At 41.5% G+C, this 13,184-nt stretch overlaps 1 protein-coding gene across 1 annotated transcript in view; it reads right to left on the bottom strand.

Moving 5' to 3' along the window:
* Positions 1-6,035: 6,035 nt before the first annotated feature.
* The window catches only part of mvda (mevalonate (diphospho) decarboxylase a), a 40,995-nt gene continuing 33,846 nt past the window's right edge, over positions 6,036-13,184 (bottom strand). Inside the window, exons 9-10 of the mRNA XM_055649006.1 lie at positions 9,812-9,920; positions 6,036-7,673 (exon numbers count right to left, since the gene is read on the bottom strand). Of these exons, the coding sequence (XP_055504981.1) occupies positions 7,599-7,673; positions 9,812-9,920 (184 nt within the window). The 3' untranslated portion in view covers positions 6,036-7,598. The remainder of the gene's footprint in view (positions 7,674-9,811; positions 9,921-13,184) is intronic.

Raw genomic sequence — 13,184 nt, 5'->3', positions numbered from 1 at the left:
TCAGCTTAGATAGACACACAATGCTGGAGTAACTCTCTAGCTCCAGAGATGTTGCATGTCGTTCAACTTGTTTCCTCTAAAACTCCTGCCACCCGTTTGCCCACGAAGTGAACTAGTGTAACCTCTGAGGTCAGGGGAATGGGCAAGAGTCGCTGGTTCGCACAATGTAACGCGAGCAATGGGTACCTGGAAATAGACACAAAAAGCTGGAGTAACTCAGCATCTCTGGGGAAAAGGAACGGGTGACCTTTCGGGTCGAGACCCTTCTTCAAACTGAGAGTCAGGGGAAAGGGAAACGAGAGATATAGACGGTGATGTAGAGAGATATAGACCAAATGAATGAAAGATATGCAAAAAAAGTAACGATGATAAAGTAAACGGGCCATTGTTAGCTGTGAGCTAGGTGAGGACGAATATGTGACGTGCTAAATAGGTAACTCAGAATTTAAGAAGCACTGTATTTTCCAAAGATGATCAGCCAAAAGAAACATTCGACCTAAAATAAACCAAAGATACTAGAGGAGCTCTATCATATTTGAAATAAACGTTGTTTCTCTTTCCGCGGATGAAACCGAGCTGCTGGGTATTGCAAGCATTTTCTATGTTTTTCTATTTTTAATTAAATAGTGATGTGACGCTGTTCAAAGCGTGAAAGCCAATTTGCAGGTGCAGCGAGTGATGAGGAAGATAAAAGATATGTGGAGCTTTTTTTTAAACAATAAAAAATGAACAGACAAGGAAGTAACTGCAATTTGAATAAGAGGACCATGGTGAATTTGCACGTAGACGTCGTGCACAGATTTGGATCTCTTGCCTGTGACGGAGTCAAGACTCACTAGGCAGGTTTGGCATGAGAGAAGAAATAGATAAGGACAATACGTTTAGAAGAATGTGAGGCCATCTCATTAGTTGACAATGATTGTTACAAAGTATGTAGACTGAATGTAGAAAGGACTCGATTTTGTTTGGGGAGGTAATGTTGAAAGTGCAATGCACAAAATGGGTATTGGAGAATCAACAATCCATTTCTGCGCCATATTTCACTTGGGCAGCTTACAACCCATCAGTATGAATTTTGATTTTTATAACTTCAAGTAACAATTGCATTTTTTTCTCTCTGTCCCTCCCCCACCCTCGTCATCCTACTAGTTTCACTGTCGTTCTGCTTAGTGTCACTGTTTATACACTCACCACCTTCTCTCCAGTCAACAATGGACCATTGTGGGCCCTGCCTTTCTTTGATCATGATTGCAGGCTTTGATTTCTCATATCTTTCATTCATTTGTTCTTTGTACCTTTTCATACCTCCAGTCTCTCTCTCTCTCGTGTGAAGGGTCTCAACCCGAAACATCACCTATTCTCTCTCCAGAGATGCTGTCTGACCCACGGAGTTACTCCAGCATTTTGTGTCTAAGGCATTCTACAACTCTACCAATTTTCTTTTCCACTGATTTCAAGTGGAATGTGTGTAAAGCAATCAGATGATTTATTTCACCAATTTGATTTTGTTGAAGTGAAATTTCATCACTAGTAATTCAAATGTTGTAAGGAATTGTTCCATTGTCAACAGGGTCAAAGTTTCAAGTGAATAACTGAGACACATAACTAAACTTTAAGGATTGCTATGACGTCTGTCATAATGGTTGTTGGCCAGGGTGGGCATTGTTTGCAAGTTGTGCCGAAGGGCCTATTTCCACACTGTATCACTCTATGACTCTATATGAGTTAGCTAAAACAAGCATTTCAATTGCAACATCTCAAGTATCATATTAACAAGGAACTTTACAATCATTATGCAATATTGGAAACATTATGGATAGATCACGCTAACCTGCATCATACACTTAGAAGACTGGGGAAAATATGCTTGCATCTATTTAAAATAATGACATAAAAGGGTGACACGGTGGTGCAGTTGGTAGTGTTGCTGCCTCTCAGTACGTGTAGTTCTGCCCGTGTCCTCCCACATTCCAAAGATGTGTAGGTTTGTAGGTTATTTGGATTCTATAAATTGCTCCTGATGTATAGGGAGTGGATGAGAAAGTGAGATAACCATAGAACTACAGTGAACAGATGATCAATAGCAGGTGTGGACTCAGTAAGCGAAAGGGCCTGCTTCCATACAGTCTTAGAAGTAAACTTAATGACACCGTTCAGTGGCCCCGACATCCACCATCGTGAAGTGCTTCAAGAGACTGGTGATGGTGAATGTTAACTCCAGCCTCCCTCTGCAGTTTGCCTACCATCACAACAGACCCACAACACACAGATGTCCTTGCTCTGGCTCTGTACGGATCAGCTGGCAGAGGTATTCACAGACATCTTTAACTTCTCACTACTCCATTCTGATGTCCCCACTGCTTCAAGACAACTATCATCCTGGTACCAAAAAGCAAGACAGCATACCTTAATAACTAGTCATACAGCGTGGAAGCAGGCCCTTTGTATCAACATGCCCCGTCTACACTAATCCCACCTGCCTGCATTTGGCCCGTTTCCTGCTAAATCTATCCTATCCATATACCTATCTAATGCTTCTTGCACATTGTGCTACCTGCCTCAACTACCTTCTCTAGCAGCTTGTTCCATACACTCACACCCCTTTCACCTTAAACCTATGACCTCCTGTTCTTAATTTCCCCTACTCATGGCAAAAGGCTCTGCATTTATCTGATCCTTATCCTCCTGCGCTCCAAGGAATAAAGTTCTAGCCTGGTCAACCGCTCCCTATAGCTCATGTTCTCGAGCCTTGGCAACATCCTTGTAAATCTTCTCTGCACCCTTTCCAACTGGACACCATCTTTCCTGTCACATGGTGACCAAAACTGAACGCAATACTCTATATGTGGCCTCACCAATGTCTTATATAATTGTAACATGGCCTCCCAATTTCTATACTCAATACTCTGACTGATGAGAGCCAAAGTGCCAAAAGCCTTTTTGACCACCCTATCTACATGTGACACCACTTTCAGGGAACTATGTACCCGTACTTCTGGATCCTTCTACTCTACAACATTCCCCTATCATTCACTGTGTAGGTCCTGTCCTGGTTGGACTTCCCTAAATGCAACATGTCACATTTTCCTGTATTAAATTCCCACAACCATTCCTCAGCCCAGTTGCCCAACCAATTAGGATCTTGCTGCAATTTTTGACAACCATGTATTGTATTGTATTCAAATTTAATGTCATTGTCTCAATTAGAGACAACGAAATGAATTTCCCTTTAGTCAGTATCATAAAAATAAATAATTAATAAATATTAAAACATATTAAAAAAATAAAATAGAAATTTTAAAAAAAGCACAAACATAGAAAGTCCACGACACAACACAACACAGTGGCACCAAGGTGAGGAAGGCACCATAGTCCAGCCAGCCTCCCCTCCGATCTTCCCAGATGTTCATCCGTGGTCGGGGCCTTCCGAGCACCCGCAGTCGCCGCACCGGGCAGCCCGATGTTCAGGCCCTCATGACGGGCTGGTGGAACGCCGACGCCGAACCCCGATGGTGAGCATCCTCCTCCTCCTCAGCGGCCCGGACCTCCCGATCAGTTGCCTCCCGCAGCCAGAGTCCGCAGCTCCCGAGTCTGCAGGTCGAGCCGGGCAGAGTCGCAGGACCCCGCGTTGTTAGTCAGCGTCGCCCGCGTTGGGAGCTCCGCAAACCGCAGCTCCATGATGTCGGTGCAGCTGGTCCAGCACTCCAGGCTCCAGACGGCGACCCCCGGTAAGGCATCGCGAGCCCCGCGATGTTCCAACGCTGTCCCGCCGCTGCTGGAGCTCCGGTCGATCCCGGCAGGAAAGGCCGCGCCAATCCAGGTAGGCCGCTGGGGAAGGGGGGGGGGGGGGGGGGGCAAGGACGAGACTCGAATAATAGTCGCATCCTCACCAGGAAGCGGCTGAAGGACGGTATCCCCCGCACCGTGCCCTCATCCCCCACATAAAGACATTTAAAAAATCATAAAAAACACACTTCGACATAACTAAAGAAACAAAAAAAACAAAAAGATACCCGGCTGAAGGTGGAGGCTGCTGGCACCAGCACAACCATCTACACTATCGACAATACCACCAAAATGGCCAACTTTCTAATTATGCCTGCATGCTCTCATCCAAATCATTGATATAGATGACAGATTAATGGACCCAATCACTGAACCCTGAGGCACTCACTAGTCATAGGCCTCCAGTCTAAAAAACCTTTCCATTCTCACGCTCTTGAAGCCAAATTTCTATCCAGTCGGCTAGCTCTCCTTGGATCCTAACCTTCCAGAGCAGCCTACCATGCCAAAGCTTGTCAAGTGTCTTGCTGAAATTCATGAGATACAATCTCCCACGTACAAAACCATCCTGACTTCCCCTTGTCCATCGCGATTAATATATACCATGTTCCTCACTGTGAATACTCTCTAGTAACTTTTCAACCACAGATGTTTGGCTCACTGGCTTGTAGTTCCCAGCCTTTCCCCTGCAGCCCTTCTTGAATAGAGGCACAGTCGCCATCTGCCAGTCTTCGGGCACCTTACATGTATTTAATGGCCACCTGCAAATCTCAGCCAGAGCATCTGCAATTTGCTCTCTAGCTTCCTACCATGTCCTTGGATAAATCCAACCAGGCCCAGGAGATATGTCTATCTTCATATGTATCAGGAACTTAGGCACCCCTGATGGTAATACTGACTACTCTCGAGCCACTTCCATTGACTGCCCCAAGTTCTTTGGTCCTCTTACCTTTATTCACAGTAAAAACAGAGGAGAAATACTTCCCGAGGACCTTACCCATCTCCCGTGGCTCTACAAGTTGACCGCTTTGATTCCCGAGGGTGCCCATTCTCTTTCACTGGACTACTGTCCGATGGCACAGACATCCACATCATGAGGTGCTTCGAGAGACTGGTGATAGTGTACCTTAACTCCAGCCTCCCAGCCAACCTTCATTCACTTTGGTTACGGTCATAACAGCTCCACAATAGATGCCATCTCTCCGGCTCTAATCTCTGGAACACCGCGGCATAAAGATTCCTATTTATAGACTATAGATCTGCTTTCAACGCCATTATCCCATGGGGTGAACAAAGGGGGGAAAAACCTAGGTGGATATGTGAGTGTGCGTGGGAGAGCAGTGGAGTAGGTCCTATTTCAGGTAAACCACACCCTTTGTATTCCCCTCCCACACACAATCACCCATCACTGATTTTTCTTCATCCTTCCACACACCCATTTCCATCTGCCCATCATCCACTCTGCATCTGGTTCCATTTACTTACTTTTATGATCATCTCCATCCCTATCTAATCATACTGCTATTTACTGGCAATCTTTCCTCTCAGTCCTGATGCATAATCTTAACCCAAAATATCAACTTACACATTTTACCATCACAGATGCTACTTGACCCACTGAGCTCTTCCAGCATTAGACGCTGGGACCTTTCAGACATTATAAATTTTGATAAAAGTTTGAAAATAGTAATGTACCTAGTTTGTGCTTTACTTGATATTAAAATAGGATTTTCAAATTAGGAAAATATTATTTGCTAAGAAACTAACATTTCTATTTATTTGATATGCAAGTTTCACTTCAATACATTATTAAAAATGTTGCTACTTCCTTAGAGTAAATGAAAATGATACTCTTAGATATACTCTTAATAGACTTACACTCTTAATAAACTGGGCGGCACGGTGGCACAGCGTCAGAGTTGCAACCTTACAGAGCTTGCAGCGCCAGACCCGGTTTCGACCCAAACTACGGGCGCTGTCTGTATGGAGTTTGTACGTTCTCCCCATGACCACGTGGGTTTTCTCCAAGATCTTCGGTTTCCTCCCACACACCAAAGATGCACAGGTTTGTAAGTTAATTGGCTTGGTATAAGTGTAACTTGTCTCTAGTGCGTGAAGGGATCGCTGGTCGGTGCGGACGCAGTGGGCTGAAGGTCTTGTTTCCACGCTATGTATCTACACTAAAAAAACTAGACTAAAATTATTCACGCAATAGCATAATCTGTTGATGATTTAATTATATACAAATTCAGTTTTTCCTCACTGTAACTTCTGCATTGCATGGTTTATTTAAATACTGTTTGGCATGTACAGCTGCTCCAAAATTGGATCTAGCACAAACAGATATATACAAAATCAGCAAAAGTATCCAAAATAACAACGTTTTATAGTTCACGGTAGAATGTTGGCTCACCACTATAAATCACCTTACACAAAATAAAAGAGGTAAATAATTTTGAAAGCCCCAAGTAAATCAGAATATGAACTCAAATTGCATATATTGACGCCCATCCCACCTCATCAAATGGACTGATTATTGGCTGGTGGGTGGGAAAGAAAGCACGGCAAATAAAACCATTTATTTGTAAATAACCAGAAATAATAAATATAAAATGCCAATAATCCTGAGAAAGTGTACAATAAAAAAAAACGGGCATAGATAACCAATTTGCCAACTTTGCCATTAAACATGTGCTTGAATAACAATGTTCACCTCCGCAAGCACAGCTTTTCCTACAAATGTACCATTAGATTTGGATTTAAGTCAGTAATACTATTTCAAAATATTCTCTTTTAATAAATTTTGTATGTTTTTTGGGAAAAAGTGTTAATATATTTAATAAATGTTGTATGTTCTTTGGGAAAAAGTATTATTCTGATTGCACACATGACCAATTTAACTTTTTGAAAAAAGCAAAATCTACTGCATTTACAGTTGCAATTGCAAATTCTGCAGTTTATCAGTTATTACAATGTGCATGTAAAGGAAATACAGTAGTTAACTAATTAGACACAGGGATGTTACACTACTTTGGTGAATCTCTGAGTGGTGAATCTCTGGAACTCTCTGCCACAGAGGGTAGTTGAGGCCAGTTCATTGGCTATATTTAAGAGGGAGTTAGATGTGGCCCTTGTGGCCAAGGGAATCAGAGGGTATGGAGAGAAGGCAGGTACGGGATACTGAGTTGGATGATCAGCCATGATCATATTAAATGGCGGTGCAGGCTCGAAGGGCCGAATGGCCTACTCCTGCACCTAATTTCTATGTTTCTACTTGTTAAAGCCAAGTGATTTTTCAGATGTGCAGCTTATCGTTTTGCACATCAGCAGAATTCACCCGAGTGAAACACTAATTACAAATTCTACATCCTGAATTTGATTGGGAGCAAATGATTAGTTCTAGTAAGAATATTGACTGGGATTTCATTAGGTTACATTAGAAAGTTTTGGATAAAGATATTGCTGAATATACACAGCAGTTATTATTGCTGTACTAGCAGCGATTTTGTGCTCTTTATTTTAACTAGTGGATATGACCAGGATTCGGGAATACAAATTTTAAATTATAATAATAGGCTGTGAGTTCTAAGGGGAATGAGTTGATGAACAATATATTGAAAACCATACTTCACATTTCCACCTATACACCGTGTTAGGACTGTATCCAAGCACCATTTGTATTTTGTTGATACAGACTAAAAGCAGTGACTGCATCTTGAACATACAAGTTATATCATACATACAGGTCAAGATTGTTAGTTAACATGAACGTCTTGCAACTTGTCCACTTTTTGCAAAAAACTGTCGTTCAGTCACTATTGCTTGGCAAGTCCATCTTCTCCAATGAGATGGTGGTTGATGTCTTCTATCAACTGTGGCCCTGGTCCTGCCTTTATAAAATGATACAAACATTTAGAGCAAATATTAAATTCAAAAAAGAACAATGTGCCATGAACAAAGAAACATTTAACTAGTGGTACTCTGCTTCTGAAGGAGGTATTAGGGTATTTCTACTTTCAATCATCTCCAGAAATAAATACAGGCAGCCTTCAAATTAGAAAATTTTGAAATTCATTCCAATCCCAAGGTGGAAAAACATCCTCTCAAAGGAAACTATTTCAACGTTATTTCATCTAACCTATATAATTCTATACAAAACAATCTTATTCAGAACAAGATGGGAGATTCTAAATACATTTCAACTGTTTCTAAAGTTAGAACAGCTCTACTGGTTCTAAAGTTAGTAAAGTAGTATGAAACAGGTGAACTCTTATTCTGGAACAAGGTGCCCTCTGAAGCTAGCTACCCCAGATATGGCAAACAACCTCTTAGCACCCATGTTATAAATCCACCCTCATTCTTCCACACTCCAATGAGTATAGGTCCAATTTTCTTGACATGTCAACCCCTTTATTCCGGGAATCAACTTAGTGCATCTTCACTGTGCTGCCTCAAATGCATACAAATTCTGCTTCAAATACATAAGCAGTACTCAGCAAAATTCTGTAAAGTTAAAATAACACTTCCCTAATTTGTATGTTGCATATTGCTTTCAACATTCCATTAGCTTTTCTAATTAATTGCTGTATATACATGCTGACCATTTATGTTTCATGTTTGTGGACTCCAGATTCCTTTGTAATGCAAACAAGTTATCGTCTCTATGTAAATAACAATGTTCTTTTTTCATTCTTTCTGAAGAAGACAACCTTGCATTATGCTCCAATCTGCCAATATCTTTCCCACTCGCGTATCCTTATCTATATCCCTCTGCAGACTCTTTATTCTTCGCACAACTTGTATTTGCTTTAGGCATTGCAGGTACACTCTGTCCTTCTATTTAAGATCAATATGGATTAGAATAGAAGATGCCCAACACTAATTCCAGTGACAACTGGCTAGTTACTTGATTAGAATTCTTACCAGGATTAGCCTGGGACAGCATGCAATGCATATCTGTGGTATATAGAAATGACAGGGAATACAAACGATGTGAAAAAACATTTAGCTGCAAGTGAATTAAAAATATTTTAAAAATATATATATGTTTTAAAACTCAAAACTCTTGAGAGTCTATTCTATCCTGAGTATTGGAATTATTTATGTAATTCCCAATTTCCAGCAATTTCTCTGTTCTTAGCCTTGTCAGTGAAAAAAAATAATCAATTGTATATAAAGGTAATTTTATAACAATTATATTCAGGGCTTCTGTATTCACAGATCGAGTTCCAGAACCCCAGTAGTCTGATCAAGAATATTTTGCTTCAACTATCCTCTACTCTAATTATGTTAAATTCATGCTTCTAATTTGGGCCTTTCTGCTCAGGTAAATCAGGTTTGTGTTTGTGCTTCTCATACTTTAATGCACCTTGCAGAAATCACCCGTGTACATAGATAACAATCCTGTTAATCAATCTCACCTTAGAATTAAACTTCTTCACTTCAGGTGACATCATTGTGAATTTCCCCTGCACCCTCTAATGTTATCACATGTTTCATACAACTGTTAACTGATCAGTTTTTCCCCTTACATTTCCCTGCAGTTTTAATCAATGGTTTGGTTAATAAAGTATACCAATCCATTCTAAACCACCTCATCCTTTCCTATGAGATCTGTAGATGCAGCCTCAGCACCCAACCATTTATTGCACAATCCTCATGCCTTCCATGTCCTCCCCAGGTGCATTAGCTCACATTTCCTGCAATGATTTCCGATGCTACTTCTTTTGCCAATCTGACCAGTCTATTGGTGTGTTCCTGCTACCTTCTTCCTCGCTATTAAGATTGACAATAATGCCCCCAACAATGTCTTTAAAGAAAAGGAATCAAATGATGCAAACCACAAAAAGGTGCTATTACAGAATCCAATTCCACACAGACTGAAGCAGTTAAATCAGGAGGCAAGGCCATGTTCTGAAGATATAGATTTGCTAAACAAAGAGCAGACAGAATAAAACATTTTCATGCAGACAGAATCCTGAAACCGGGGAAAAAGCAGCAGAGAGGAAGTAATATTTTAAAGAGTTACTTGAGTATTAATGATGTATCGAATGCCACCCTTAATTGGATCCATGCGGATGCTCGACTTCAGTGGCTCTGATAGAGGGACTGGATTTACAGGCAAACCTTTCAGGAACCTAGAAAACAAAAGTTGTGAGGAATGTTAGGAGAAAAAACACCGTTCCTTGGTATTCACAATTTCCCTCTCAAACAAATAGAGAAGTTTTCATTGCACTATTTTGTGGAGCATAGGAATTCTCATGCAATACAGGAGATGCAACCCTTATAATTTACCTCTTCGCTTCCCACCATCTTTCCTCACAGGGTAGCGGAGAAATTTTCTACGTGAAGCAGCAATTCACGTACTTCTTTCAATCTAGCATTCTGCATTCAGTGTATACAATGTGATCTTCTCTACACAGCGGAGGCCAAATGCAGATTGGGTGTCAACTTGGTGAAGCATCAGATTCAGTCCCCGGATGAGAGCTCCCTGCAGCTTGACACATTCATTCTCCATTCCACTGACTAGTCTGTGGTCTCCTGCACTAGGCGAACAAGGCCAAATGCAAACTTGAGAAACAGCACCTTAACTTCTGTCTGAAATTGCTGTAGCCTTCCAGTCTTGTTACTGATTTCTTCAAATTCAGGTAACTAATTTATCTGTATACATAGAAACATAGAAATTAGGTGCAGAAGTAGGCCATTCGGCCCTTCGAGCCTGCACCGCCATTCAATATGATCATGGCTGATCATCCAACTCAGTATCCCGTACCTGCCTTCTCTCCATACCCCCTGATCCCCTTAGCCACAAGGGCCACATCTAACTCCCTCTTAAATATAGCCAATGAACTGGCCTCAACTACCCTCTGTGGCAGAGAGTTCCAGAGATTCACCACTCTCTGCGTGAAAAAAGTTCTTCTCATCTCGAAAGGATTTCCCCTTCATCCTTAAGCTGTGACCCCTTGTCCTGGACTTCCCTAACATCGGGAACAATCTTCCTGCATCTAGCCTGTCCAACCCCTTAAGAATTTTGTAAGTTTCTATAAGATCCCCTCTCAATCTTCTAAATTCTAGAGAGTATAAACCAAGTCTATCCAGTCTTTCTTCATAAGACAGTCCTGACATCCCAGGAATCAGTCTGGTGAACCGTCTCTGCACTCCCTCTATGGCAATAATGTCCTTCCTCAGATTTGGAGACCAAAACTGTACGCAATACTCCAGGTGTGTTCTCACCAAGACCCTGTACAACTGCAGTAGAACCTCTGCTCCTATACTCAATCCTTTTGCAATGAAAGCTAAAATACCATTCGCTTTCTTTACTGCCTGCTGCACCTGCATGCCTACCTTCAATGACTGGTGTACCATGACACCCAGGTCTCGCTGCATCTCCCCCTTTCCCAATCGGCCACCATTTAGATAATAGTCTGCTTTCCTGTTTTTGCCCCACCAAAATGGATAACCTCACATTTATCCACATTACACTGCATCTGCCAAACATTTGCCCACTCACCCACCCTATCCAAGTCACCCTGCAGTCTCCTAGCATCCTCCTCACAGCTAACACTGCCCCCCAGCTTAGTGTCATCCGCAAACTTGGAGATATTGCCTTCAATTCCCTCATCCAGATCATTAATATATATTGTAAATAGCTGGGGTCCCAGTACTGAGCCTTGGGGTACCCCACTAGTCACTGCCTGCCATTGTGAAAAGGGCCCATTTACTCCTACTCTTTGCTTCCTGTTTGCCAGCCAGTTCTCTATCCACATCAATACTGAACCCCCAATGCCTTGTGCTTTAAGTTTGTATACTAATCTCTTATGTGGGACCTTGTCGAAAGCCTTCTGGAAGTCCAGATACACCACATCCACTGGTTCTCCCCTATCCACGCTACTAGTTACATCCTCGAAAAATTCTATAAGATTCGTCAGACATGATTTACCTTTCGTAAATCCATGCTGACTTTGTCCAATGATTTCACCACTTTCCAAATGTGCTGCTATCCCATCTTTAATAACTGACCCTAGCAGTTTCCCCACTACCGATGTTAGACTAACTGGTCTGTAATTCCCCATTTTCTCTCTCCCTCCCTTCTTAAAAAGTGGGGTTACGTTTGCTACCCGCCAATCTTCAGGAACTACTCCAGAATCTAAAGAGTTTTGAAAGATTATTACTAATGCATCCACTATTTCTGGAGCTACTTCCTTAAGTACTCTGGGATGCAGCCTATCTGGCCCTGGGGATTTATCGGCCTTTAATCCATTCAATTTACCCAACACCACTTCCCGGCTAACCTGGATTTCACTCAATTCCTCCAACTCCTTTGACCCGCGGTCCCCTGCTATTTCCGGCAAATTATTTATGTCTTCCTTAGTGAAGACGGAACCAAAGTAGTTATTCAATTGGTCCGCCATATCCTTGTTCCCCATGATCAACTCACCTGTTTCTGACTGCAAGGGACCAACATTTGTTTTAACTAATCTCTTTCTTTTCACATATCTATAAAACTTTTGCAGTCAGTTTTTATGTTCCCTGCCAGTTTTCTTTCATAATCTATTTTTCCTTTCCTAATTAAGCCCTTTGTCCTCCTCTGCTGGTCTTTGAATTTCTCCCAGTCCTCCGGTATGCTGCTTTTTCTGGCTAATTTGTACGCATCATCCTTCGCTTTGATACTATCCCTGATTTCCCTTGTTATCCATGGATGTACTACCTTCCCTGATTTATTCTTTTGCCAAACTGGGATGAACAATTTTTGTAGTTCATCCATGCAGTCTTTAAATGTCTTCCATTGCAATAATTTCTGTTGCAATTTGTTTTTATGTATAGAGGCAGTTTTCCCTCTCCTAATTTTCTTCATAGCAACTCAAGATAAACAATATTTCGTTCACTCAACTGAGTATTCCAATTCCTTCAAACTGCGAAATCCCTTCAAATTCAGCTCATTAAATTCCCTTTACTTCAGATCCAAGGCCTGTTTATTTACAAAATCTATAATTTCTTCACCAGTATTCACTTCAACTCACTGATTTGACTTGCTTTACTACTGTACTTTTCAGAAATCCCTAAATTCAAACAAACCTAGTAAATTGTTCAAGAAGGAACTGCAGATGCTGGAAAATCCAAGGTAGACAAAAATGCTGGAGAAACTCAGCGGGTGTGGCAGCATCTATGGAGCGAAGGAAATAGACAAAGTTTCGGGCCAAAACCCTTCTTCAGACTCAATAGGCAATGTTTCGGCCCGATACATTGCCTATTTCCTTCGCTCCATAGATGCTGCCACACCTGTTGAGTTAAACCTAGTAAACCAAGCCGGCGCCCTGTCAGGAGCATGTCCATTTTTTTGAATTGAAGATTCTCCTGACAAACATTTTTCTATAAATCACCTCACATGACATATTGTATTT

Source organism: Leucoraja erinacea, chromosome 17 (assembly GCF_028641065.1).
Source record: "Leucoraja erinacea ecotype New England chromosome 17, Leri_hhj_1, whole genome shotgun sequence".
Taxonomy (NCBI): domain Eukaryota; kingdom Metazoa; phylum Chordata; class Chondrichthyes; order Rajiformes; family Rajidae; genus Leucoraja; species Leucoraja erinaceus.
The sequence above is the reverse complement of the archived record's forward strand: the minus strand, read 5'-3'. Positions and strand labels throughout refer to the sequence as shown.